General features: G+C 35.9%; 2 protein-coding genes across 3 annotated transcripts in view; one reads left to right on the top strand and one right to left on the bottom strand.

Annotated features, from left to right (window-relative positions):
* PDE4D (phosphodiesterase 4D) overlaps window positions 1-24,725 on the top strand; it is a 582,076-nt gene that overhangs the window by 80,312 nt on the left and 477,039 nt on the right. For both annotated transcript variants that reach the window (XR_007373933.1, XM_048931460.1), the window contains exon 2: window positions 21,428-21,548. Coding sequence is in view for 1 of the 2 variants with exons in the window: in XM_048931460.1 (XP_048787417.1) it covers window positions 21,507-21,548 (42 nt within the window). In the remaining variant the exon portion in view is untranslated. The remainder of the gene's footprint in view (window positions 1-21,427; window positions 21,549-24,725) is intronic.
* Window positions 18,138-24,725, bottom strand: part of LOC125686905 (uncharacterized) — a 307,235-nt gene continuing 300,647 nt past the window's right edge. The window contains exon 2 of the mRNA XM_048931470.1: window positions 18,138-18,428. Within this exon, the coding sequence (XP_048787427.1) occupies window positions 18,279-18,428 (150 nt within the window). The 3' untranslated portion in view covers window positions 18,138-18,278. The remainder of the gene's footprint in view (window positions 18,429-24,725) is intronic.

The raw sequence follows: 24,725 nt of genomic DNA, 5'->3' as shown, positions 1-24,725 counted from the left end.
TAATAAATTTACTGCATTTTAAAACACTTGGGAGTCATGAAAGACTCATGATAGATAGAAACTTAGTGGTCAAGATAGTCTGCAAAACTGGGTTTGTAAAAAGACCAGTGATAGCATAACCTTTCTAGACAGTTTATCCTTCAGTTTGGTAGTGGTGCAAACTTTTGGAGTGCTGTGGTGATTTGTGGAGGCTAAAGTTCAAGGATGATGAAAAATTAGAAAATGTTCAGGTAAAATCGCTTGTTGTGGCAGGATTCAAGTAGTTCAATCAAACTGATTAGAGAAGACTGAAAATCAGACAAGACTGAATGGCTGAACATTGAATCAAGGAAAATTCAGGTAATGGAAAATGAATGTTTATTTTTAAATTTGAGAGTAATCAAACACAGAACTATTTATAAAGTGTGCTATGTGTATAAATTGTTCATTGCAGCAGCATTTTAAATCAGCCCTGGACATTCAAGTATACGTCATATTCAAATAACAAGTTTGTGTAATCATCTGGTCTGGATTATGCAGCCAACCAAGTTTGATCACATGATTATTTCCAGTTTTATAATTGATGTAAACCTTTTTTAACTAGAAGTAGAGAAAAAGGAAATGTATTGCAGTGCTGTAATATTTCACATGTATAAAATATTTTTATGCTTTCTAATTAAGTGCTTGAAGTTAACACTGAAACCATTTCAGAAATTTCTTTGTTATATTACACTCAAGATCCTTTTATTAAAAGTCCTGCCAATATTTGCAATAGTATTTCTTGTTTTGGATTATTTTCTGTTTACAACTGTGTAGTATTTTCTGCTAATCAAGACTAAAAGGAAAAGCAGTTTCCTTCAGAGCTTCTTGCTTGCTGACACTAAGCAGGTCTGTAAGAATTTAATGTAAAAACCTACTGATCCATACACATCACCAACGCTGGCCGCTCTCTGCTGTGAAATATCAGTGGTCATGTTTTAGCACCTAGTAACTTGCATTTTAGCAAAACAAAACAAAAAGTTTTTGGCATTTATCTAAAGTTAGGATTTCTCATACTTGGTCACTCTCCAATTTATCAGCAAAACAAGTACAGTAGAAAGAAGATAAGACAAGCATCGTGGTAGAAAGATCAGCTGTAATTCTTCAATCACAATGTGAATTTTATTTCTTTTGTTGTTGTTTGTGCTTGTTTTTGTTTGTCTGTTTGTTTGCTTTTTCCTTCTTCTTGAGAAGTTGAACAACCTGTGAACTGATTATAGAGTTGCTTTGTAGGTCTTCCAGGAACACAAAGACCCGTAAGATTTTTTTATGTGTCTTTGATGTGTTTCACAACTATTACCATCAGCAGAAGAGTTCCAAATAAACTCGTTAACATTATATATATAAATCTTTTCTTTATTTTGTGGGTTGATCTCTGTTACAGTTACATGAAAATGTTCAGCAACCTCAGTATTAATTTCTGAATTGCTAACTTATGTTTTCTCACAGATACTTGAATTTTACAAAGCTGAGAGAGAAAGACAGGTTTTCCTGTTTGATTTTGATTGACTCAGTCAGACTAAAGCTTTTATTGTAACGATTGCCTTTTGCTATTCAGTGGCACATTTTTTATTTTTGTCTCTTTGTTTCAATCATGAGAAAAGTTTTATTATAAACAAAGTTAGATACAGCTTACTGAAAAATCTTAAATGCTTCCTTGAAAAAAAATACTGAACACTCAATACATCCAACTTAGGTTTACTCTTCATCATGCAAGTACACCTTTCTTGGGAGAAAAAACCATGATGCATTCCAAAAACCATTCAGCAGAGAAGATTTGATGATTTGTCATTATCAGCATTTTGAACCTTTTTTATACTGTATTACTCACATTCTTACTTACCGATATGCTTAGAGCATTTTTGTAATATAGCCTCCTTACATTCCTTGTAACTTACGGTATAGAATGGTATATTTTTTTTATCAATCTACGTCTTTATAAGAGAATAATGGTTCTTTGAATCTTGGGTTAATTGTAGGAAAATGTTTGCTGACTTCACCATGCATTTGATCCTTTTTAACAAAATATTCTGTTACTCTTTTTGTTCTTGGGGTTTAAAGTGGCAGGCAGTGAAGCACCACACAGCCTTTCTCTTGGCCTCCACCTCCATGAAGGAATTGAAAAGTGCAAGAACTCTTGACCTGAGATAAGGAAAGTTTAATAAGGATGAAAAGTAAACAGAAAGAATTGGGGAGGGAGGGAGAACAATCACGAAAAGAATATACAAAACATGCTACAGACACAGTTCTCAGCACGTGCTGAAACACACCCAGCAGTCCCTGAAAAGTGGCAGCTTGCCCCTCCACTGCAACTCCCCCGTGTTATTATTCAGCACAATGCTGTTAGGTGAGGAATGTCCCTTTAACCATTTTGGGTCAGCCATCCTGGTGCTGCCTCCTCCCAGCTACTTGCCCCAGCTCCTTGCTGGCAGGGCACTGTGAGAAGCAGTCATTGGCAGCAAGTTAAACATTGGTGTGTTATCAGGACTATTCCAGAGCAGTCCTCTCTCAAGCTAATTCAACCCTAAGAGAAAATAAATTACTTCAGTTCTACTTCAAGAAATGACTTTTTAAAGGATTACACTGTATGCTTGCATGCTTATCTTTCTGTTTTCTTTTTCTAGACTGTTTTTTTCAGATGAAATGGAAATATACTATTTCTCTGGTACACTGAAATAAAGCTGAGGTCATTTAGTTTTCTTCCTTCAGCAGAGACAAAGCCTTTGCAATTGAAACTTAACAGTTATTTTTATAATCCATAAATTAACATGGGTGAGATTTCTGTGTCATTCATCTGTGGACAGTACAGTGATGCATGTTACAGCAAAATTAACATCTATAAGTCAGAATGTATAAAAGGTCACGTGATGGTAGCAATCAATATGGTCTCTGCCTGTGTGTGCTTCAGATAAGGTCCTTTTTGTCTGTCATTTCCTTTGGCTGGTGATGGGTAAGTTTGCTAGATAAAGGCCCTGCATACAAACACAAAGTAATTAATTAAAGCAGGTCAGGCAATTTGGGCAACTTCTGTTGGATGCTCTTGATTCCTTAGCTCAGCTAAACTGCATTTCTAGCTGACCTTAGTAAATATTCACTTCAATAGCTATTGAACTTCAATTGTTACTAAGCTTGTGAAAATAAAGGAATTACCTGAGTTTAATTTAGCAGCTTTAAGCTTCTTCAATTGATGGAAAAACCAAGAGATGTCTGTGGACTAGATGCAACTGGTGTCTTTCTCAATTAGAAAAAATACAAAATGGTAATGGTCAGACTGTGCTGCATTATGAGCTATAAAGCAGGAAGAGATGAATTTGCATTTTAATTTTTTTTTCTTTTAATGAAATTGGCATTTGTAAGCATCCATCTATGAATTAGTTCTGGTCTTGCTCCTTGCCTGAACTCTGGCAAGTCCTTTGACCATGATACTGTACTGTACTGATACATATTACTGTTTCCAGGTGAGTTAGTGATGCCTGAAAGAAGTTTTTAGCATGCAGTGGGGAAGCAGTCCTGATTAGACAAGCAGTATGGAGACAAAGATCTTGATTTCAAATTCAGATATCTTTTGTGATGTAAAACAAGAGGAATATAACACAAGGGAGAAAAAAAATGGGAAGTCATGCAGAAAGTCTAAATGGAACTGGATTTCAGTTTCCTTTTAGTTTTAAAGGGGCATCTGTAGGAATTATTTTTTAAAGGGATTTTCAGACTCATAAATCTGGAATGGATTTATTGTTATTGAGAAATCACGTATTCAGATGTATCTTTTTACTCTGTTCAAATGCACTATTGTGCTCACATGAATATATGAGGTATGACGGAGCTTGGGAAAAAGAAAGCATGTTCTTGTCTATGGTGTAGCACACATGTCCTGGTAGGCGGATGCTGATCTGAGGACATTCTAAGGGGCCAGGGAAAAAAAAAGTCTGAAAATACAGAAGAAATATTTGAGTCTTACTCATCCACAACAAGATTTCTGTCCTGAGCAAACAGATTAGTGACCCAGATATAGCAGCTTCCACCCACTGAAGGGACAGAGAAACACCCCTATGTTACAGGAGGTTCATCAGTGAAGGCCACTGTCTTACACACCAGCCTGCACAACAGGCAAGGAAAAGATGGATTGTAGAAGTTGAGAAATCACATAGAGACTGACAAAGAAGAGGCCTGTGCTCCTGAGAAAGAGATGAGGAAAGCAGCAGTACATACGTCTGGAAAGAAAGAGGGAAACACCAAAGCAGCATTTGTAGTGTGGTCATGGATTAAGCAGAGTGCCAAACTAGCAGTGGAAAAATATTTCTAGACCCTTTTTCTAGTAGGCAATTGGATCTCTAAGGAAAAGTATTATCTGCTACAGATTTCTGAAGAGCTTAAGAGAAAGGGATTTCTATCCCCTCTTCCCACCTGCCTCCAAATAGTTCAGACTGTGCCAGAGAAAAAAATTTTGATGCTATCATAAAAGTTTTTTCCCTCAGTGACACAATCTGAATTTGTGGCTAACTTCTCTGTGCAAATTGGGTAATCTCGGTTTGCAACTAGAAAAATTGATTTTTATAAAGTGGTTTGCGACATTTTGTAATTAAATGAATTATCAAAGCACTTACTGACCCTCTTCTTGAAAGTACAATTTAGATGATCATTTTGATATGTACTCAAGAAGTTCTAGTAGTTTTTGTGAGAGATGAAGACATCATTTTTTTCCACCTTCTCAGCATCTTGAACCATAAGCTATTTTTCTGATTTTTCAACCACCTTGTGTTCTACCTGCAGCAGCACAGTAGCACTTACTGTACTCTTTGTATTTGATCATATTTCTGCCTCCTACGCTACAGATTCCCTGAAATTTCACTAAAAGAGTATACTAGTAAAGAAGCAAAACTATTTTTGTTTTTCCTTTGTTAATTGTACATTCTACATAGTAGACATATCTTTCACTTGCTCATTTACTTGTTTTATCTCAAGAGAGAATTTACAAACTTAACTGTTACCAATCTGTGGATCCACAGGAAGATGCAATAATATATTCCCTATTTTCTTCTAATCTCTTAAAAATCATTAATTCATCTACAGTGTTCCTCACAATGGAGGTTGTACACAGCTGCAAAGATAAACGTTTCCTGTGTTCCCAGTTGTGGAGATACAAGACTGGCTCCTTTAAAGAAACTCAGTTTTGTGTGACAGATGTTAGCTGTCATGTTTTAGCAGTTCTATGATCTTATCCTGTCATCTTACATCTGTAAGCCAGTTGTTGGAAAGGATGGTTTGACAGGTTCCAGACAGAAGTTTACTATGAAGTCAAAGGAAACAAGGAAGGGGATGAAAATGGTTTTTGGAATCTTTTTCAAAAAATTTGTATTTGCTAAAAAGAAAATCCTTGCCATTAAGGCAATTGCTCACTAACAGCACTTTTCTGTTAATTTGCCAATTTTTTTTTTTTTTTTTTTTTTTTTTTTTTAAATTTGCCTCAGCATTAATAGAGGAAGACTGAGGAGCAAAGCAAAGAGAGCTCAAAATCTAAACACATAATTGGAATTACAACTTAGTTGACAGAATAGATAAGTGTGGGGGAACTGGTTTGACTGGAATATTACTATAAAAGGAAAACCAGATAAGAAGGAAGACATATGCAACCCAATAAATCAAAGATGTGTATGCTTGGTCCAGAACACAGAATACGGAAGTCATGGGATTTTGCTAAAAACTGTAGACAGTATTCACAGGAGTTAAAAATCAGAGGCACTATTGAGCTGAGACTGCACGGCATACCAACAAACTTGGAAGGACAGAAAAGAGTGCTTTCTGTGAGTAATGGGAGAATAAATCAAAGTGCTGGATATTGCAGCAGGACAGGTTTCCCAGAAATCTCATGGGAAAGCAGTACAGCATGACTGTATCCATTTCTCAGACACCTGACGTTAAAGAAAGATAAAATACATCTCCGGTGGATTTTGTCTAGAAAGTGGGATTTCCCAGAGAATATGAAAAACAGAGATGAGTTTGGTCTCTGAAGCCCTCATGAAGCTGATGGAAAGAAGGGAGAATCAGAGAACAGCGAAATAATGAACTTTGAGAAGTCAGACAGTAGTATAGTTAGCAAGTTAGTAGATTACATTTCTTCAGAGGAAAATTTAGGAATATTGACTTTCAGCAGTTTAACAAAGTGACGGGAACAGTAGCTGAAACACAGACTAGTCTAATGAATGGCCACCTGAAAATAATTGATACTATTTGTGCTGTCCTTAGCATGTGAGACGGCACATAGGGATGTGGAGATGTAACCTGATGTTGGACAGGAAAGGAAGGTAAAGAATGGGTAGGAATGGACACATGGCATTTTCTTATTTTGGGAAGGCAAGTATTTCCTATAACTTCTGTGCATCTCAGAGTAATGGATCCATTTTACTGAGCATTTCTGTGTAATTTGGTTGCTTCTGTAACAAAATAAGCACCTTCTTTAATCTGAGATTGAATGGTCAGAAGGCACAGGCAAAAGAGAATGTGCTCCCTGTGATAAATGAAAAGGGTGAGCTGGCCTCCTCAGACACAGACAAGGCTGAAGTACTTAGTGAGTTCCTATTTCTAACAAGTTATTGAGCTCTGTGTCCAAGCCTGACACCCCCAGCACAGGAAGGATGTGGAGAAAAATATTTCCCTTACGGTGTTATCCCTCTTTTGTATTCCTTTGATTACTTCATATAGCTTGGTCCAAAACTAATGCCTCCTATTTAATTATATGGAAATTACAACAGATGCAAAGAGTGCAATAAATAACACTGAAATTCTCAGCTATATAACACTGTATTTTAACACAATCATCACTGTTAGCTATGTATTTTCATCAGCAGTGAGCAAGAACCTGCATGCTGCACTTTTAACAGCCTGCACCAGTGGAGGTGACACACTATCACTGTCACCACTGCTGAAACACACCACCCATCACCTCACTGTGATCACATCCACATCCACATCTTTGCCTCATACGTACATGTCAGTTGCCATGTCAGTCTGTCAGACTGTCACTCTGGTGCCATCTGTCTTATGGGAAAGAATGTAATGGAATATTGATGGAAGGTTCAACCTCTACCATCATGCTACTAGCATTCTCCTCTGATATCCTGGGACAAAATCATAAAATAGGAGACATTACTTTCAGAGCAGCCCTTATACATAATAGGATTGAATTAAAGCTTGCCACAGTAGTCATTTCTAGAAGTGACGAAGAATTGGAAATAAAGTGGACAAAAAAGGCCAAATTTTCTAACATTTTGTTGTCAAAATATTGAATCTCCAGTTTTCTGAAATACTTTCCAGTAATATATATATCTGGTTGGAGCACTGGTATGTATGTTTTGATAAGAGGGAGAGAAAAAAACGAAAGAAAATGTATTCCCAGTCAGTTTGTAGTGGCTCATGTTTAACAATTCTTATACAGAGTTATTACAGATATACAGATATACAGATAATTTTTATTCCTTTCACTTTTGGGTTAACTGAGTGACATTGGAGTCGGGGAGAATATATGTCTACTGTGAGTATGGAATATTAATTTCATTTCATGTATGACATGCTAAAACTATTTTAAGAAATATGTGTTTCCTAGGCTTTTAAATTTAAACATACATTATCTATCCATTCAGATATTTTCATAAATGTAAATTCTTTTATTTAGTTGGAAAAATATTTTATTCTGATTTTGTGCTGTCAGATGTTCTCTCACTTCCATATGTTGTTAGGATTTTTTAGGCTATGAATTAAATCCCATCTGTTACAATTGTTATTGTTTTGTTTTGTTTTGTTTTTCATTTTTACTACCCCTTTTAAAATTGCTTCATGAAGTCATAGTCAAACAAATTATCTTAGTCATATTCTAATTAGACAGCGTAAGCACTATGTTTGCATTTCCAAATTCAATCTCCCACTCATAAATAATAATAATAATAATAGCAAAATATGTGTGCTTGTGACCAGATATACGTATATGTGTGACCATATATGAAAATGTAAAAATTTGACATGCCTCACTTGACACCTGTTTTCAGACCGAGTTCTCAAACAGTAAAGCACTAGCATTCAAAATCAGTTTTTGAATAAAACTGCATTCTTATAGTTAGCTTGGCAACCCAATTCTAAAAAAAATCCTTTAGATCTTTTTAAATATTGCCTGGACTAACAATGTAATGCCAGGTACTGGACAAAATAGCAAAATAGAATTGGTTTTGTAATATAATGATGTTTTATTACCCGAAATAAAGACATTGTTCAGAAGAGTAGAATTTTTAGTGCTCAGCTTGTGTAATGACTGCTATAACAATGATTTGTAAAATAGTAATTGAGACAGCTTGAGCTCAAGGAGAAATGCGAAGAAAGAAAGAACAATTCTTTTTATGCTGTGTGGTGTAAGTTCTCTTTTCCTCTCCCTCCCCCTTCTCCCCCAGAAAAAGTGTATGTATGCACATATATATTTTCCTCAGATAGAAAAGACTAATCAAGAAACGAATATGAAATTCTAGAATTGTGTATTTAAACTTCAGTTGTGCAATCATACCAGGATGGTTTTGTCCATTACTGGGATACAGAAATCTAATGAATGATGTTAAAGATGTGCAATTAAGCTTGTTTACTTTATAAAGAACCATTTACTGACAATCTATGTAGTCACACTGCTTAGACTAGAAAATAAATCTACTTCTGTATCTGCTGTGGATTTGTGGTCATATTTACAATTATTTCATTATTTAGCCTACAAAAGGCAGTGTTAGAAACTTTACCCACCAGTATGCTTGCATTTTTCATGCACGGTTCTGCAGCTTTGCAGATTCATCGTAATAATCTATTCACATAAACATACCACATTTCTCTCATCTGGGAAAAATACACATTTCTGAAAGGTCAAGGAAACATTGAATGACAAGTTCTTTGTTTGCCAGCCATGCAGTGGAGCAGGTTTAACCAGCTGCTAAAGTCCCTGCTCCATGGTCCAGGTCACGCAGTCCTTATGTGATCTTCACGGTTATTGCTGCAGTGGCAACTCAGCTCAGATGGGAACACAATCACTTCAAAAGTACAAAATAACAGAAAAGTCAGCACCATCATACATACTACAGAGAAACTGTATTAAGCTTGTTGTGACTTCCTTCTGTTGTTTGCATTTACCCTGTGTTCCTTACTTCATTCCACTTTACCTAACAATTTTTTTTGGAACTTTGCACAGAAACAATTTAGCTGTCAATTGAAACAATTGAAACAATTCTGCTGTCACATCTGGCGAAGAAGTCTAAGCCCTCAAAATGTAAACAAACAAGTCTCATTTTGCTTGGCTCAGCATCTGTATAACTGCACAGTCCCAAAATTTGGATCCTCACATCTTCTATTACCTCTTGATATCTATGTAGGTAATAAAATCTCAAAAGTATCTCTATTAAACTAGCTACTGGTTGTGCATTACACCATAAGCAGGGACCACTGAACGGTTTGGACATTAACTCTGTTTATGCTTAGACATTCACACCAAGCATTGCTCTGTTATCTTGTCTGTGGAAATTAATATAAAAATTATCCCTTGGTTATGGGTTGGTGAGCGAAAACTTTAAGCTAGTGCATGTATGCATGCTGAATATGAGTTTCTGCCTGAAATTCACAGTGCGTATTCTTACCTTGAAGAAAGTTAAAGGGAATTTATCATTTTCTCATTGAAGTTTCAACAAGAGAAGGCTTGATTACTCCAGATTTTGTCTAGATTAGATAGCATCTCACTGTTGACACATCAGCAAACAAATTAGAATTCTTTGTTTTCCCCTGATGATGTCATTCTAGAACATAAGCAGAAAGAAATGGGGAATTTTAAGGACAAAACAACAAATTTCCACTCTTGTAAATACCTTATTATAGTAATATGTGGAGCTCCAGAAGGCAAATCCATTTCAGAATCCATGAAACGTGCCTCCATGTTACATAAATCGCTTCCTTGTGAACTTGAAAATGAGTATCCAAGACTCACTTCTAAAGTGGGTAAGAGGTTGTCACAAAGTTATCTAGATAAATCTGTGTCCGCGACAGGGGCAGCAGGCCTGCAGGTCCATCGGCCCAAAAAAAAGGGGAAAGAGAAAAGGGGGAGGGCTTGTTGGAGCTGAGCCTAGAAAATAGAACAGCAGCAATGATCTAAGAAGGAAACTTAATTTTACCAAATATGATAGCGGGTTGCAAGATAACACAATGTAACACAATATAATTGGAGTTGAGGCTAATAAATCAAATAAAATGAGATAGAGAGTGTCTGAAACTGAAAGCTTTACTCTGAACTGAAGGCACACGGCTGGGGAGTGCAGCCACACACTGCCAGGCAGCAAGGGAGAAAGAGAACTTCCTCCCATGACTTACCTTCCCCTCTGAGTGCAAAGACCTCTGGGGTCTTCCAAGGAATCCAGGAAGTTGCCAGTCCACAGAACAGGAGTACAAACTCTTTAATTCCCTGTGTTTTACATGGTGTTATGATGTAGAATACTGATAAGAAGAATCATGAGACCATAAAAGAGGTGAAGATGAGTCCACCTCAGATGAGTCCATCTCTCATAGGAAGAGAATACCATCTGGAGTACCTCTGGAACGATTCAGATTTGTTGAGTAATGAGGACAACTAGCAAAGATCAAAATGTTTCCTATCTGAGAAGGAATATCATCCTCATTCTTAATCCATTTTACCTTAATGTAGTGTTCAGGAAAGTTCTGGCTGGGAGGTGCATTAACTTTCAAATTAACTTTTGCTTGGTGCTTTTTCTGGATTTATTTGATCTGCTATTAACTAGCCAACCATATTTTTAGTTTTCTTGACACACACTGTGTAGAGAGCCTAGGCACATATCTAATAGCTAATAAGGGTATTTCAATATTGAAATTAAGGACATTGAAATCCCCTTACAAATAGCACAGCATGCCTTTTCTTTATACTCTTTTCTTTTTCCATCGTGAGTAGGTGACATGTCTCTTTTTTAATATTGCTTTGATTTCAGTGATGGCTTTGATTTCTCATGGCTTCTGTGGTAACTCTGATAATCTTTACAACTGGAGATATTATTCATTTTCCTCCTAGAGCCAGTACTCCACAGGAAACACAGGTAGTTATACAGCAAAACGGAGTCCTCTGTATGTTTCTTAATTGCTCTCTTTTGTCAGAGAAAAAATCTAATTTCAAATAATATATGTTTTACACTTCCTGGCCTTGTAGAGATAAAGTCTTAGTTGTACCTTTTCTGTAATCAAAATAAGATGCTTATCCTGGAGTTTATCATGAGTTAAGAGGTACCTTATCTACAGTAGAGGAGATGAGAGAAGTTAAGATATCATGAAGCCAGTGTTAGTGCTATCTGCAAAAGCTGCTGTCTAACTGGATAAAAACATAGAAGAAAATACAGAATACTTTATTGAACTTACTACTTCTATTTCTCAACTGTGTTTTTTCTTCTACTCTTTCTTTTTCACTTCTTCTAAATACCAGGTGAAGTATAACCAAAAATCTGTATTTTAGCTGTAGTATGAGAGCTCCTCTATTTTTCTTCTAGATCATATTAATTTCTTTCACATATGGAAGTTGTATCCCATTGAGACATTCAAATTTCTACACAATGTAAATCTATTATTCCTATAAAAATGATGTATACTTGGAAATGTTGAACAACTGTCTAAACAAATGGACTTTTTAGCTCCAATTTCTTTCAACTAAATTCAGCCAAAGAAGGAATGATATAAAGTTAGTGGCATTTTGTATACTTTTTCACTCTTATATTATAGAATAATGGCCTTTTCAAATTCAGATTTATGAAGCTTAAGGATAGTTCATTATCAGTCACTGTAAGTGATTTCTAAGTAACGTTTCTTATTTTTGCAATAATTTAAATAAATTATATAAGATCATCAAAAGATACAGCTGAATCTTATTTTATAAAAGCAAAGATCCTTGTCACTAATATTTTTATGTTAGAGTTCCAAAACTAGGTATTAGCAGCTTGACCTTGACTGTCTTTGGCAAGCAAGACAAAGAAATACAATTCTCTTGAGCAAACAGATTCAAGAGTGTCAGGCATAGAGTGTCATCTAACTGTGTATTTCAGTGTTACTTCAGTCTGGGCCTGTTCCTCTCAAAAAGCACTGAAAGGACAACAGCATAAATTTGAGTAGCTTGGGGCTCAGAGAGTCGTTTTTAATAAACTTGCACTATGAAAAATTGGAAATCCTGTAGCAGAAAATGTGAACAGAAAAGTTAGAATTAACACGCTTCTTAGAAAAACATAAAATGCAAAGAAACCATACACACAGGCACAGGTCAATATTGGTGGTTCTGCCTGTGAAGGAAATAAAAAGCAACATACGGAAGAGGACAGTGCTTTGTAAGCCTGTAACGTGAACGCTGGGCATGGGGGCAGGAAAACAAACTACTACTGATACTTTATAGTACTCAAAATGTTTTTCAAGGGGATAGCATATGCCAAGCTTGTGGGTAGAAGCGCATAATATTTTGTTTTTAAATTCAGATATAATTTGTGTTTTGCATGCTAAAACTGCACCAACAAATTCTAAAAGATGTGCTTGTAGTGGAAAAAAAAGGAGTCTGCATTATTCTGAAATGCATCACTCTTACTATTTTCTATGTGATAGGTGTGGGCAGCATGAGAACTTCTAGAAAAGAATTTCCAAGGCCCTAAGTGTGGCAGAAGGCATACAGTTCTGAAAGAACACTGCTCAAAAGGATGCATTCCCGTAGGTAATTTTTGTAGAAGAAAATTTTTGAAAAAAACTTGAGTTGGAAAATTTTTATCAGAAAAGATGCTTGGGAGGATGGAGCAAACTGCCATTATTAAAAGACATAGTAAAGATTTAAAAAAAGTATGTGCTTCTATGTATATAAAAAAAAGTAATAATAATTGTTTAATCACTAGAAGCCCAATAAATAAAGTTGAAGAATACATTCATATAGTTTGCAATATTTAGAAAGCATAAGGATTCTGACATGGTGAAACAGAAGGATAAAGACAGTCCTTGAAAACTTAAAAGTTTCTTAAAAAAGTTACCTAAATTAGGATAATTGAAATCATCATGAAATCTAAGTAATTGCATTTAAAAATTAAATGAGGAAGATCAATGAAGGGCAACAAGATCAAAGGTCTGAAGACACAAAGTCTGCTGAAAAACCTCTTCCAGATCAAGGAGTCGGAGAAATGGAAGGGAGCTAACAGAGAGTAAAAGAACATTTAGTGAAGGCTTTTGCTCACGAGATCTTGGGAAGGCTTTTGTGGCAGCAGTTCTTGCAAGAAGCATTAAATGGTCTCTCTAAAATTTAAGTAATAGTAGAAGAGCTCATTAAATCATTAGTACAGTGGACAATGACAATGGACAGAAATTTAAAAAGCCCAGAAATTAAATAGATGAATTACTAACTCTGCAATGGGAGCTTGCCAGAAAACAGAGCTTTTGTGCTATATACTAAAAAGGATTTTAGGAGAAAAACAGTTCGCTGGTGAGAGTTATTTGTGGTGGTAAAGACAACTATGTAAAATTGCAAAGCTGCAGGATGTGGTAAAATAGCAGATGAAACCTAACGTGAAATATAAAGTCGTTGCATATAGTGGGAGGGGGGCAAATTTAAACACGTATAATGAGCTCTGATAGAATATTACTGTGAAGAAATGAGATCTTTGGGAAAAAGGAAACAGTTGTATGAATATGTTAGCTTGATGCTCAGAGGTCGAGGAGGAAGCTGGATTGTTAGGATATGTTGAAAACAGCAGAAAGTGAAACAGGGTCTGTCATTATGCTGGTGTGTGCGTGCCAGGAGATCTTGCATGCTGAGCAGTGTGGGAGGTTCTGGTATGCTATCTCAGGAAGCATCCCATATTTGTTAAGTAAGCATAGTGTTCATTCATTACTAGGAGGATCCGCGTGTGTTAGAGAACTTGCAGTGCACTACAGCTATTTTAAGACAGTTCCTCCATTAAACGGAAAGAGCATCTTTAGCATCATCATTGCCCACCCTGGGATCAGCTGTAGTCTATACCAGTGCTATCACCACATCAGGACATGCAACATATTGTCTCTTATATGTAATATTTAAAGACTGAAAGGAAGAGGTCTCTCTAGCTATGGTGGGACTAAGCGGGCTCAGATGAGTGGCAGGAATAACCGATGTGGCATGGGTTCAGCATAACAAGTTGTTAAGCTGATGGGAAAAGTTCATCCTGCAGGGAAGCTGCTGACGGATATCAGGGAAACCTAATATTAAACAATTTGCAGCCTACAGCTTCCTTGGACATAGGGTTTCAGTTTTGAGTGATCCCATGTGGGACCAGGAGTTGGACTCCATGATCTCTGTGGGTCTCTTCCTGCTTGGGATATTCTGTGATTCTATGTTTATCCAGTACAAAAAGAATGATTCTGACTTGGAAACATGGTGTTCTTTTAGTTAAATTCCATTTAGATAGAACTTAGAAATCAACACGTGATGATGTAATGCAAATGCTACTCTTATTTCCTTTCAGAATACCAGAAAAAAACTGTTAAAAAAAAAGAAAGAAAAAAAAAAAAAGAAAAAAAGCACAGAAAAAAAAAACGAAAAAAAAAATTTGTAGCTACACAATATGTCCAGTATTTTTTCCCTTCCTTTGATCTGTCTATAGCATGGAAAAAAAGAGACTCAGAAGAAAAAAAAAAAAGAAGAAAAATATCTTTTTAACTGTTTACAAAAATTTACTCAATTTTAATACCAGATGGGATTCTTTCCAGTATGTTAAAGGTGCACACTAATTCATAAGCACAGTTGTTATTCAGCTTTGTGCATGCAGTAGGGCTGCATATAGTTTAGGAAGTCTTGATACAATCCTTAGTGCTGAATCACTCCCAGTTCCTTTCTATGAATGCTTAGTGCAAACACATGAAAGCATGAGTAAAAAAGCAGTAATTGGTTTGTATATTTATAAATAGGTTGTGGTAAGAAAAATGTGTTTTGTGAAAATATTCAAAATTGCCTATTTCTCTTCCCAGCCTTAAAGCTGGTTCCAGCTTTCACATCTCTTTTTTTTCTGTTCTAAAGCAATTTTGCTGGGGAAGTAAATGATGAGCACTTACGTTTGGATGGATGGAAGTTACATTGAAAAAGTGCACTAAGTGGACTGTAGTGTCCCCCTACAGGTCATGCTGTTTTCTGCTAAGATCAGATTCACTGTCTCCCAAAAACCAGACTTCTTAACTTCATGCACAAAATGAAATAGAAAATGAAAACGACAACAACAAAAAACAACCTAACAATGAAAATGTTTATGGGTGAATTTGGGTCCACTGACCATGTTTAAATGTCATTTTTATACAGTCATCAGAGATAGTAATGTTATATAAACATACATTTTTCCAAGGTTGTGGTAGTTTAATAGACCTTGGAGAATACAAGGAAAGAAGAAATCATTAGCTTTTCTTCACCTTTGTAACATAAGTATCCAAATAAGTTGTGTGGTTATTTTTTTTTATCTGACTACCTTAACACTAACATTTTATTTAGCCATTTGGTACAACATTCAAATTGTTGCTTGCTTTGCATTTGCCAAATGTGAAGAATGTAGAATGCTCACACTCATGCTGTGTATGCTTTCTTATAGTTGTGTATAAACATATGTAAACACAAATGTCACATAAATTCTGCTTGATATTATGACATTCTGTTTGTTTCACTGTTCGAAAGTAACTTAAAATACCTGAGATTTTGGCAGCTTTCAAGCTCAGTTTCTGGATATTTGATATCTGTAGATCAGTGTCACTAATTTCCTTGAAACATCACCTTGCATTTTATTATTTACATTGCTTTCTGTTCTTACTGAAGAAATCTGTGGTTATAGAAAACAGCTACATTGTGAAGTGACCCAGATAAAAACCCATCCAATTGAATAAAGGGAGGTAAAAGCAAGTCTAGCTAGGCAAGTCTGACTGATTTCTGGGTCAGGCTTTAGCTAATGAGTAATGAAATAAATTTTTCTAGGGTGCAATCGGAATGCATGAATGCATTTGGCCTTGAATATTGAATATTCATGGTTTGTTTTTGTTTTTGTTTTTGTTTTCAACTACCCTCTCTTATTAGTAGTTCTGGTAATTTGTCTGTATAAGATTTTTTTTCCTACTCAGTCATTATAGCTAGAGAAAGACATTTTCTTGCTAACAATAGGAGGGCTGAATAAAAATTTAATATATACTCTGATGTAGATGGATGTAAAAACATTCTTATTTTGAGACCTCTTTCCTCTTCACTCTGTTTCCTTTCTCCTGTGTTTCTGCTCTTGTTATCCAGGTCTTTCACAGCCTGCTGCTCTTGAAAACTTCATTGCTGTGACTTGATAGATTCACTGAATTGTCTTTGCTCTTTTGTTTCAGCTCTTTTCTTCTGTATTCTGTTGTACTGGGGAAAAACAATGTCCCTAAACAGCATCTCCTACTGAAATTAAACAAGCCCACATTAAAGCATTCCAGAATCAGTCTTGGTCACTGGATGAGTCATACACACTGCAGAGAAGCTGAGGTCTTTTGTGTTTTTATCATCAGTTATTGTAAAGAGACTGTGCTTTGCTTGTTTCTGAGATTAAAATCTGTGAAAAGCATACCTTCTTCAGAGGAGAGTGTTGGGACTCTTCTAGTAGATCAGAGGGACAAGTAGTTAATTTGAGAGATATCTAATCCTGTGTGATGATGTGCTTTTATTTTTTTCCCATCTTTTTAATTGAAAGAACTTTGGCTATGTTACGAGTCTAGAACTGCTCAGAAATAGAGATATGTCAGAGATGAACTGTATCATTTCTCTATATCACTCACGCATCCGGATGTCGAGTGACAAAAGGAAGCAAACCATATTTTTAAGTGCATGTTGTATCTTTTATAAAACCTTTTTGGCAATGATTGGCAGTCTTAATAAATTTAATTTTTTTTCTAGATTATGAGTGTTTGCTAGTGATGAACTGTAACATTTATGCTTGTTATCTCACAGAACGGAGAAGAAAAAATAAAAGCCTAAAGCTGTATTTTTTGACACAGCTCTGATACAAACATTTTCCATTAGAATCAGATTTGGTAAAACAATAAGCAGTACTATAATCTTGCTAGCTGCCAGCAGTACGCTCCCCAGATCACATCAATCTGAATTTGTATTTTGAAATCCATTTGCTCAGGTTTTAGATATGCATCTAATGTTAAAATACTCAAACTAGGTATGTAAGAGTGAGGAAGCACAGCATACAAGCATACAGAACCCTAACTTCTTGTGGGCACAGTCTTCACATTATTTGCTTTACATTAATTGCTCTTTGTCAAATGCATAGTACAAGATGGAGAACTGCCTGGTATACACAAACATAGAGCACTCTAGGTTGTTCACAGTTATGTTGTAAATATCAAAAAAAGTAAGAGATTTGACATGTGGTTCAATATATGACAATACAACTTATAGTGACTTTGATTATGAAATAAAATTAAAAGAAGATGAGGCTATCTGGCAAGCAAAGCAGTATTGCATGACACTGTGCACCAGGGATTATTTTGTATCAATTCATACCTTTTTTTTTTTTTTTTTAAGAAAATGCTCCTCCTATGATGAGGTATGCATACAAACAGCAATAATATCCTAGATGTGACAAGAACTCTTTGTCATTTTCTTTTAAAACTTCTTGATTCAGTCCAAGGAATCTGACTAAATTTCTAGTTATTTTTCTTTTTTCCTCTTTGAATATTTCTTTATCATTACTTTCTCTAACATTTTGGAATTTCTTGAAATTATTTAAAGTATTTTGTGTTGTATGATATGCTGTTTTGGACCTCTGCTACGAGCAAACAGTTTGAAAAAGTAGCCATAAAGTACACTTGGAAGCAGAACACAAAATTATTTTTATTTTGTCATCCCTTAATCTTTATTTCAGAAAAATGAAAATCCTATTATTGAGCTATTAACCCAGTAGAAATATTTGCATTTTAATTACATAGTAATTACTAGGAATTAATAATTAAAATGGTGTAGTTCTGCCTAATGCATATGAATAACGAATGCTTGAGGAGTTTCTTATGGTAATCACAGAATCACAGAATTGTAGGGGTTGGAAGGGACCTCCAGAGATCATCGAGTCCAACCCCCCTGCCAAAGCAGGTTCCCTACAGCAGGTCGCACAGGTAGGCATCCAGGCAGGTCTTGAACATCTCCAGAGAAGGAGACTCCACCACCTCCCTGGGCAGCCTGTTCCAGTGCTCCATCACCTCACTGTAAAGAAGTTCTTGCGCACATTTGTGCAGAACTTCCTATGCTCCAGTTTCCGACCGTTTCCCCTTGTCCTGTCTCCATTCACCACTGAAAAGAGTCCGGCCTCGCCATTCTGCCCCCCACACCTTAGATATTTATAGACCTGGATCAAGTCCCCTCTCAGTCTCCTTTTCTCAAGGCTGAACAGACCCAGTTCACTCAGCCTTTCTTCATAGGAGAGATGCTCCAGGCCCTTCACCATCTTTGTGGCCCTCCGCTGGACTCTTTCCAAGAGATCCCTGTCTTTTTTGTACTGGGGAGCCCAGAACTGGACGCAGTACTCCAGATGAGGCCTTACCAGGGCAGAGTAGAGGGGGAGATAATCCAGGGTAACCTGGCAAGGGGGAGGTAATCCTTACCAGGGTAACCTGGTAAGGTTAGTAGTAAATGCCCTGGTAATATTTACCAGTTAGTTAACCAGTGGATTAGTAACAAGTGCCCTGGTAATACGTTAGTAGTATGTGTCATGTTCAATATAATTTCATAGCACTTTAAATAAAACTTTTTTACAGCTTTAAATATCTGAAAGTAGGGCATGCTCTGTCTTATGGGTCATGTTGTTACATTGAATGGCACTAGGATGGCTGCCTCTGGGCTGGCTAAATGAGATCTCTTTTCTAAAGGTTCTCTTCAAATTTCTTAAGGTTATTAAAAGTTCTCTTCTTGTGAGACCATGTGATAATTCTAGATATTACATTGCAGAGTAGTAATCAATCTCATTGGTCAAATATATGCCAGGCAAGAAATTCTTTCCTCCAACTTCATCCCAGCACTGAATGCTCTTTTTTCTTTCTTTAGTATTCTTTAATTTTAAGAAGTTTGCTATTGTGTGTTCTGGGTAAGGTATGAATTGTTACATTACAGGTTTTTATACAAACATGACTTAAAATGTTTAAGACAGAAACTTTCTTAATTTGTGTAAGAAATGAATGACTCAATTTATTGTGTTACTATTGCTTTGCTCAGATAAAGCTGTAATCCAACACCATGGTTTCATATGTGTTTCCATACATTTTAAGTGACCTGTAGGACTTTTTTCTAAATGCATTACCTTATTTAATTAGACAGGTAAACTATTCTCTTTTGTGTATTTTGAACAATGCTGGAATGGATTATGTGGTGATTTATCACCCTTCGCATCCATTTCATCCTTTAACTAGCTAAATAAGAAAAGTAACCCTAAAATAATTTTTTGTGGGTACTGACTTGTATGTAGGGATTGCAAGTAAAAGTCATTGAAAATTCATTTTCTTTCCACAAAACATAGTTATAGTTCTTGTGCACATTTACATATATTCATGATAACAGAATAGGAGTAGTTTGTAACAGTTTTCAGGAAATGTTTATCTTCTTAAATAAAGCACATAAAAATAGCCTATATGTTAACATCCTGCTTTTCCCAGTTCATTCCAGTAATCACCACCTCTATACTCCCAACTCTATTAATGTGATTTTGGAGGGGCAGGATTTTTTTGCATACGTACTGCTTTTTGCTTCTTTCAGTGGATTAATATCTAAAATGAAAATCATGTATTTTGGTGTTGTGACACTGCGGACTATATGTATCTATATGTATTTAAGTATGAAAAAATATTAGCTGTTTCCTCCACTCTTGGCTTTGCTTCGCTGTAACTGGAGGCTGCCTATAAATAATTAAATACATAAATAATCAAGACATATTTATTATTTATCTAAAGAAGTGGTAGAGTTTTAGAAAACAAACCGAAAGATGAAGTAGTGTGCAGAAGCCTTGCTTATGTATTGAGATAAGAGGATTTCTTACAAAGTAAAGCCAGTTTTTAAGTCATGTTACAAGTCGTGATGTTCTCCTGATGGGGAGGGAGACTACACCTATATATAGTGCATAAATGAATATCTGACTCTTAGTATCACACTGGCACTGAAAAGTTAGTCTTCTAACTGTGGAAGTGGGCTTCAGAGAGTCTTAAAGACATTGTCATTTTAAAACAGTAAGTTATGCTAGTAAAATTGCCCCATCCCTGTTCAAGGCCAGATTGGATGGAGGCCTTTACAGCCTGGTCTAGTATTAAATGGGGAGTGGCCTCAGGGGTGGCCCTGCATGTGGCAGGGAGGTTGGAGATTCATGATATTTGAGATCCCTTCCAACCCAGGCTATTCTGTGATTCTGTAAAATTATGCTCATATGGATGAAGTCTATCCTAGTGTGAAATTTCTTATATCCATATGAATTGTATCAGTAATGTGCCTGTGCATGAGGAAAATAAGCTATGCCTGTAATTTTTTGCTACTGTGATTGAGTCTACATTAGGAGATTTTTGCTATGACAACTTTGTTGGTCAGAAATTGTGCTATATCTCATCTTTGTCTGGCAAAGGAAAAAATGTGTGCAGAAATATACCTGGCCCAGAATGAGAATATAAAGCTTCCAATTGCCTTATCCTAGGGCACACGAATTTCCCTTTAACTCTGCTTGTCCATGATGACTGGTGTGTACTTAGCCAGAGGCTGATGAATGCTGCTTTTCAAAGCCTCCATGGCATGTCATTACCAGTTGCTAGAGCTCATGCTTAGTCATTATTGTAATACAGAGGATAATTTGTCAAACCCTGTCACCTCTATGAAAGCACCCAACTGCTGGTATAAATATCCCTAGGCACCTGGATTTGAAAATTACTCTAGCTGACTTTCTTATATTTAGTGTGTACCTGCTGGTCTGACTGATATGTAAGCTAAGAAATTCCCTTCCGACTGAGAAACTGGATAAAATTACCTAATAACAATTATTTTATTATTACAAATTGTACTGCAGTTATCTAGTTAATTATCTGTGGTGAAAGGCCCTGCCTCAGACATCCATAATATTCTGTAATTTTGGAGATTTATTCTGCTTTTGATATTGACTGCAAAATATGAACTCTTCATGGATATGCTTGTGGAATATTTTTGTGTAACTGTGTGTCATGTATAGCTAGTGGTATATGAAATGTCTGCTTTATTGGATCTTAGGATATTAGATCTTAATGTACAACTTACATGTACTATGAAGCAGCAGCTTATGTGTGGATGTTGTACAACATACAAAGACCTTGATGATAACTAAATAAATAAATTTGTTTTCAGTATAACAGGTATTCAAAAAGTCAAGAAAGAAAACATCTCCTCTGAAACTTGCAGAACACTTCTGATTTAGTCAGTCACCATGAACAAGAATACTTGTACTCTACATGGGAGGAGTAAAAGTGTAAGTAGGTGGTTTTATTTTCATTGCTTCTATTTTTATTATCAGTATTTGTATATAACGCACATGATTTAAACTGGCCTTTGAAACACCACTTTCTGAGTAGGATAGCAACTGTGATAGGATCTTCGTTAGTCTTACCCTACTCTTGTATCTGTATCCAAAATAAGCACTGATATGTGATGTGCACATACAAAGATAGATTTATTGAGTAATTTTGTTTTATGTGGTTTTTTTTGGAATTGACATCCATTTTTCTGAGAGCATTTTTGACCAAATTATTAAAAAAGATATTTTTTTAGCATATATTATAGCATAAGTCTATATGTTGCTGACACATAACATACTCAGAAGTACATGCTGCTGAATGATTTTGGCATCAAGATTTGCTAATTATTATATTTGCTAATGCTTTGTAGAAACCCTGAATATGGTACAGGTAAACAGTGACACAACATGCTAATAATAAATGCCTAAATTTGGATGAAGCTTAATTTTGACTTATGTATGCCTATCCCAGTAACCAAGAAATAGAATGGTTAAGATGCTTCTCCAGACTCTTCTGTCTTTCTGGTGCTCAATAGAACAATATTACTATGTGATATTATATACTGATGACTCTGCCTTCCAAGCATAGACAAAAACTGAATGTTCCTTTCTAACATGCTATTGCTATGCCTAAGCTGTTAAATATGCCCCTTCTCCTGATAGCCAGGGACATTTTATTCAAGCGGTTTGATAAATGGAAATTGGAAATAAAAGTTAGTGTGTGCCAGATGCTGCATCTACAAGGACAGAGGTTACAGATACAGTTTTTATTTTTGAGGGGCTTTCAGCTTGTATGAAAACAAAGTGTTCTTAAGAAATTATTCAGATCACACTGGATCCAGCTTTTCAGTTCTCTTCTGAGCCTCTTCCATCTAGCTCTGTGATGGCATTAAGACTGCTGCATCTGCTTCTTGCTACTAATACCTTAGTGTATCTGCCTCCTCACCCCCATTTGCTGCCTCTACTTCTTACCCAATATGGTTGGTTCTTGAAACAAGAGGGTGAGTTTAGTTGACTTCATTCAGAATTGCTCAAGTATGTGTCTTTTCTCTCAGCTGCTGGAAAGTGATGCAGACATTCTGACCACATCTGAATTTCCTTTTCAAAAATTAAAGATCTTCCAATATAATCTTCTATTTCCTGTAACTTTGCTGGATATGCCATCAATGTATGTAAATATAACAATGGGGAAAAGTGACAGACCTTTGCTAAAGGCTGCCACTACATAATTAAACAAATAGCCTGATGCAATACAGTAAACTGAAAACAGTGGTATCCAGTGTGAAATTTCACTATTGATTTTGTTTGACCTGGTGAGAAATCATGTGAAGCATAAAGCTGGCAAAAAAGTTTAAACAAGTGCAAAGCATAACATTTTTATGTCATTTGGGCTAATAAGATTTGATCAAATTTTGGACAAAGAGCAGCAATGTTTTGGTTTTAGTTGGATCAATTTTGAGCAAATATCTATTAATTCAAAATATCTTAATATTTCACTAAAATTTTTCTAGTACATATTTTATAAGATTTACTTCCAAAATGTCAATAAATATATCAAAGTAGGCCCTGAAAGTGATTTTATTTTTAACCTACAGAACAAACTTCTTGATTTTAGTGTTAAATGCATGTTGTTCTGAGCATGCAATCATAACCACTTGCAGCTATTTTTCTTCTATCTATATGAATTATGGAATACTTCCTACTTTTTTTTTTTTTTTTTTTTTTTTTTTTCCAATTGTGAAATATATAATCCCTAAGGAATTATTTTAAGATCGTGTTTAAATAATTCTTTCACTGATTGTAGTAGAAAATAGTGATAGACTTTGAACAAAGGTGTCCTAGAACAGTTTCTTTTGCACTTATTGAGTACAGCCAAAGTTTTGGTTTTGTATGTGGATGGTATAACATCTTCCAAGTTGCTATATGTCTGTTGGTTTGCATTTGCGTTGTCAAAGTTATCCATAGTTTGTCAGGCCAGCCATTTCCCAATTCTTATTGGGAAATTCCCATTTCTTATGAATTTAAGAAAAATCTCAACAGTGAAATGAACAATCTTTAAAGGAATCGTGGATTATGGCTTTTATTTCTTGGGATGTTTCTGTGTAGCCCTAGTTTTCCTTCAGTATTACTGAACATATTATCTCGAATATTAGCGCGGGTGAGACCTCGTCTGAGTATTGTGTCCAGATTTGTAGTCCTCAGGACAGGAGAGACGTGGACTTGTTGGAGCACATCCAGAGGAGGGCCCCAAAAATGATCCAAGGATTGAAAATCCTTTCCTACGTGAGAGGCTGAGAGAGCTGGGGCTGTTCAGCCTGGGGAAGAGAAAGCTATAGGGAGATCTGAGAGTGGCCTGTCACTATCTAAAGGGAGCTGTAAGAAAGAAGGAAACAGACTCTTTAGATGGATGTATTAGGATAGGACAGTAGGAAATGGTTTCAAAGTAAGTGAGGGAAGATTTAGACCGGACATGAAAAAAGAAGTGTTTTACAGTAAGGGTGGTGAGGCACTGGAACAGGTTGCCCAGAGAAGTGGTGGATTTCCCATCACTGGAGACATTCAAGGTCAGGCTCTGAGCAATATGATGTAGCTGTAGATGTCCTTGTTCATTGCAGGGGAGCTGGACTAGGTGACCTATAAGGATCCTTTCCAACACAAATGATTCTATAATTCCATGCTTTTAATATGGAAGATGAATCTGCAGATGTGTGTATATACACATATATATACACACCAAATGTAGAACTAACTTTGTGCACAATGAGCCAGCAGAAGCTTAGCTTAACAGTGTAGAATAATACAAGTTAGAGAGAGAAAAGACTTTATCCCCATTATCAGATTTTCTAACAAAAAAAAATAGTACTATGAAGTACTATGAAGTACTATATATATATAAATCTTGCCAAGCAATCTAGTCATTGAAAACATGTTGCTAGTATTTATTTTTAAATTTCCTTTAATAGGATTTTATCCCCTTGCTGGTACTTTATGTCCTCAGACAGAACAATGTGTATAATCTTGCTAGTCTGTCACCCTTTCCCTTGCTGGTTTGCACAATATTCCTAGTCATTCTTCTGTTGGTAGCCTATGGAGTAGCACTTAACAGTATTTGGTAATAACATTTTATATAAC

Source organism: Lagopus muta, chromosome Z (genome assembly GCF_023343835.1).
Source record: "Lagopus muta isolate bLagMut1 chromosome Z, bLagMut1 primary, whole genome shotgun sequence".
Lineage (NCBI taxonomy): Eukaryota > Metazoa > Chordata > Aves > Galliformes > Phasianidae > Lagopus > Lagopus muta.
Note: the sequence above shows the minus strand (reverse complement) of the source record. Positions and strands in the feature narration are given on the sequence as shown.